General features: G+C 35.0%; 2 protein-coding genes across 3 annotated transcripts in view; both read right to left on the reverse strand.

Annotated features, from left to right (window-relative positions):
* Positions 929 to 2,350, reverse strand: LOC104741777 (glycine-rich protein A3-like). The gene is made up of 2 exons (XM_010462691.2): positions 1,970 to 2,350; positions 929 to 1,356 (listed from the first exon to the last, which is right to left on the reverse strand). Exons 1-2 carry the CDS (start codon positions 2,205 to 2,207, stop codon positions 1,103 to 1,105), a joined length of 492 nt encoding a protein of 163 aa, XP_010460993.1. The 5' UTR covers positions 2,208 to 2,350; the 3' UTR covers positions 929 to 1,102.
* The window catches only part of LOC104741778 (upstream activation factor subunit UAF30-like), a 5,069-nt gene continuing 3,714 nt past the window's right edge, over positions 2,642 to 3,996 (reverse strand). The window contains exons 2-3 of one of the 2 annotated variants that reach the window (XM_010462694.2): positions 3,893 to 3,942; positions 2,642 to 2,988 (exon numbers count right to left, since the gene is read on the reverse strand). In XM_010462694.2, coding sequence (XP_010460996.1) covers positions 2,863 to 2,988; positions 3,893 to 3,942 — 176 coding nt within the window. In that variant the 3' untranslated portion in view covers positions 2,642 to 2,862. The remainder of the gene's footprint in view (positions 2,989 to 3,892; positions 3,943 to 3,996) is intronic. The other variant, XM_010462695.2, reaches the window with a different exon arrangement.

Raw genomic sequence — 3,996 nt, forward strand, 5'->3', positions numbered from 1 at the left:
TTAGTTGTTTGGATATTAATCCGGTTTATTCACAATAAAAAAAATATTAAGAAATGGATTAGCTCAGTAGCCACGTAATGTATAAGACTTTGAGTAGAACATTTTAATTAAAAACTTTTTTTTATTTCCATTTTAGTAGGTCGATAAATATAATTCTAATTTAATTTTTAGTTATCTGGTTATTATTTATTAATAATTTTCATTTATAAAAAACAATCATCTACACGGAATAACACGATTTAGTGGAATCGAACTCATGTGAGATCGGTCGCGGTTCTGTAACCACTTGACTAAAGACTTTCTTATCCGTTTATTTTTATTGACTACGAAATATTAAAATTTGAAATTAATTCATTGTTGCTACAATTAAGTAAATTAGGTTTTTTTGTATAAACATTATCGAAACTCCAACCGATTTTATAGAGCTGAATTTGATAATTAAAGAAAAAGAAGTAAAAACCGAGCAAATGATGTACACTTGAAGTATAGAACTAAAAGAGTTAAAACAATAATAATAATAATGAGGATGAATAATTATCTTTTACTTATCACTGATTATCCCAATTCTAACCAGTTTGATTATCCTTTATTTATCTCACATTTTTATTTACCTTTTATGTTAAATAAATTTATCGGAATTAAAACATTTTGTTACAGGATAATACAATTATTCTGTGTTAATTTGAATCTACCCAATAAGATAGGAATTTATCTTGTTTCGAGAGTCTAGGCTAAGATCAATTTATTATTGTTTTTTTAAAAAAGGGTAAGATCAATTTTTAGTTTCTGTCTATCATGTAATGTTGAATACGTTCTCTTCGGAAAAAAAATCTTCCAAACATTCCAGTCTCCAAATCCAAATTTAATCCAGGTGTTTATTCCAAAATTTGTATTAAACTGAATTTATTCCAAAAAAATATAAGAGATGTCCTTCACCATTAATTTAACATTCATAAGACAAAATTCAACTAAATATATTAAAGAGTTTTATAAATCGTACATGTACTTAAGCACAAATAATAAACACAATGACACACAGATTTAAATATATAAGCTTAATATTAAGTTGTTAAATATATGTAGAGAGGAATGAGATTATGAATCATTTCCACTTCCTTCGTCCGAACATGCCATGCTTGCCTCCGAACATGCCGTGCTTACCACGCTTGTACTTCCCTCCTCCGAACATACTGTGCTTCCCTCGCTTATACTTCCCTCCTCCAAAAAACCCTCTTTTGTATTTTCCGTGGCCGTGGTGCCCGTAGCCTCCGTGATGACCTGCGTGGTGACCTCCCATTGCAGCCGCGGCCGCTGTTGCCGCTCCTGCTATCAATCCCCCGACTCCTCCTCCAAGACCTATTCACATGATAAAAGCATTCATGTGAACTAAAAGATAATAAGAGGTTAACTTGCATGTGAACGGACCAAAACTAAACTGAGCTAAAACTAGACCAAAGTATCGGACCAAAGCCATGTTTTGAACCAAAAAAATATCGGACCAAACCCATATTTATCCGAAGTTTCTAACTAAAATGATGAACGAGAACAAAAAAAAGAAACAAGTTGTAGAAAAAAAAAAATAGAATCTAAATAGCCAACTTACAGAGAAATAATTAATTAATACATTGATTTTACTTTGGTTTATATTGGGGTATATAACCAACTCGAAATTCTCCTCAAATTGAAATACGATATTCTTGTTAAGAGTTTTAAAAGCTTAAGAGAAAAAATCAAGCATAAATCAACGTGGTAACCAAGCAATACTTTTGGAATTTTGACGTCGCAGAATGCTATATTTTGTTTAGGAACCTATATGGCTTTGAATTGGATTAGTTCAAAAGATTTTGTCTTTTCATCATATTTTGAAGATGCTATATAACACTCCAACCAAAACATATACACCGGTCGGACTAATTTGTTAATTCCAAAGGGAAGTTAACTAATAGACATAAGACAACATTTTAAAAACCTGGACGAGGACCGGAGGGTCCGGGATAACCGGCAGGAGGATAAGCGCCGGGAGGAGGTGGATAAGCGACCGGTGGATAGCCGTGAGGTGGCGGAGGATAACCTTGTGGAGGGTAAGCCCCTGGTGGAGGATAAGCTCCCGGTGGTGGAGGATAAGCTCCCGGTGGATACCCATGTCCGTGATGGTTATGATGTGAGAAGAATCCTTTGTCTTGTTCGTGGTGCTTGTCTTTACCCATCTTTAATTACTTAAAAGATTCAAAATCAAGAACTTGAGAGATAAGATGATATGAATAGAGAGAGAAATTGATAATACAAGATTTGATAAAATAACTATATACTATGTGATGTTTAGATACACATTTGTGCGTACGTATTGGTATGCGTAGCGAAAAAGGCTCTAGACTATTGATATAAAGCGAAATGGACGCGTTGGTGCATGCTCGTTTTAACAACACATTCTTCTTCCTCCACTGATCATGACACGTTTCATCTCCATCAAATAATAAAATACTTGTGACCCATTCATTCATTTTCAATAAACAATAACGAAAGCTACACGTTTAAGCGAATTGGTTGCTCACACGATACATAATGCAATTAGTGATATCCCAATAAATGAGCAAGGAAGCCTCAAAGACATCGAGATCAAAACCAAGATGAAGAGGTAAAATATCTCACAAAATCACGATATTAATATTAAGACAAACTTGTCGAACTACATAGTATTCTCCAGTAGATAGGGACCAAAAGAGAGTTCTGTTTTTTGGTTTGTTAACATACCAAAAGCTCAAACGGGTCTAGAGAGTTTTTCATATACAACCCGAATTGAACCACAAAAAGCCAAACCATTTTTTTCAGATAGGATAACTACGTTAGATAAACCTCACCAAATCAAACAGATTTGGGAAAATGTGGTGAGAGGAGCTTCATGATCTCTGTGATTCCAACTTTGTCTTTGCCATCGAAAATCGTCTTCAACTTAGCATCGCAGTGTATCTCCCTCTTGTTCGCCGGGTTCTACAACGAAACAAAATGCTTTAGCAATGAATCAAGCTTAAGATCAGGCACTTACTTAATCCAATCAACACAATGTTGCACCATTCAAACAAACTCGAGCTCCATGACAATAGAGAACTCCAACACTCAAACAGACCTTCAAGTTACCCAAGATAACAACCAACACAACGATCAAAGTTTCACAAACCAAACCCACAACATTAATCGTATCTATACACAAAACAACCGATTCTCAACCACAAGATAACATGCATTCACTCAAGATAACAGAGCTATTAATTCCCCNCCCCCCCAAAAAAAAAAAAAACAGAGAAGTCTACTGTCAAAAGCTGCCTTATTTTTTGCATTTAACAGATCAGATCTACTAACAAAATCCAGCTAAATCAAAGCATCAGAACGTTTGCTATTCCAATGAGTATGCAAACCCTTGCAGCTAATTATTAGATAGTAGATACACTCAACCTCAATACATTGTTCAACCAGTCATAAAAACTCAAAAGCTCAATGAAAATAGAAAACTTGAGACTCAAAAGACCAAAACCTTTCAAGTTCTCCAACATTTCAAGCTTAAGACCAGATACTTAAGCCTGACAACCATATAAACGAACTCAACCTAACCCCAACACTTCAAAAAACCAAGATAATCTTCACAACAAAACCCACAAAATGCATAAATCGTATATACTCACAACAAAACAATCCATTTTCAACCACAGGACAATAGGCATACACTCAAAATCTGTGTTCTACAGAACAATCAAACTTGTCTACATGCAACAACCCTCTGTTCTCTACCATTACTGAAGTCTCTACGAAGTAACACCAAATCCCTAAGTTCATAAACAAGTAACAGAGATCTAAGAAAAGTAACAAAAAACCCTAGAAATCTCCGAAATCAACGAACCTGGAGATTGTGAAGCTTAACATACTCCCAAACCTTCTTCACGGCGGTACCACGAGTGAGTTGGGTTTCTCCGGCGAAGCTAGCCAACGGCTGCGAGACTGTAA

Source organism: Camelina sativa, chromosome 14, assembly GCF_000633955.1.
Source record: "Camelina sativa cultivar DH55 chromosome 14, Cs, whole genome shotgun sequence".
NCBI lineage: Eukaryota > Viridiplantae > Streptophyta > Magnoliopsida > Brassicales > Brassicaceae > Camelina > Camelina sativa.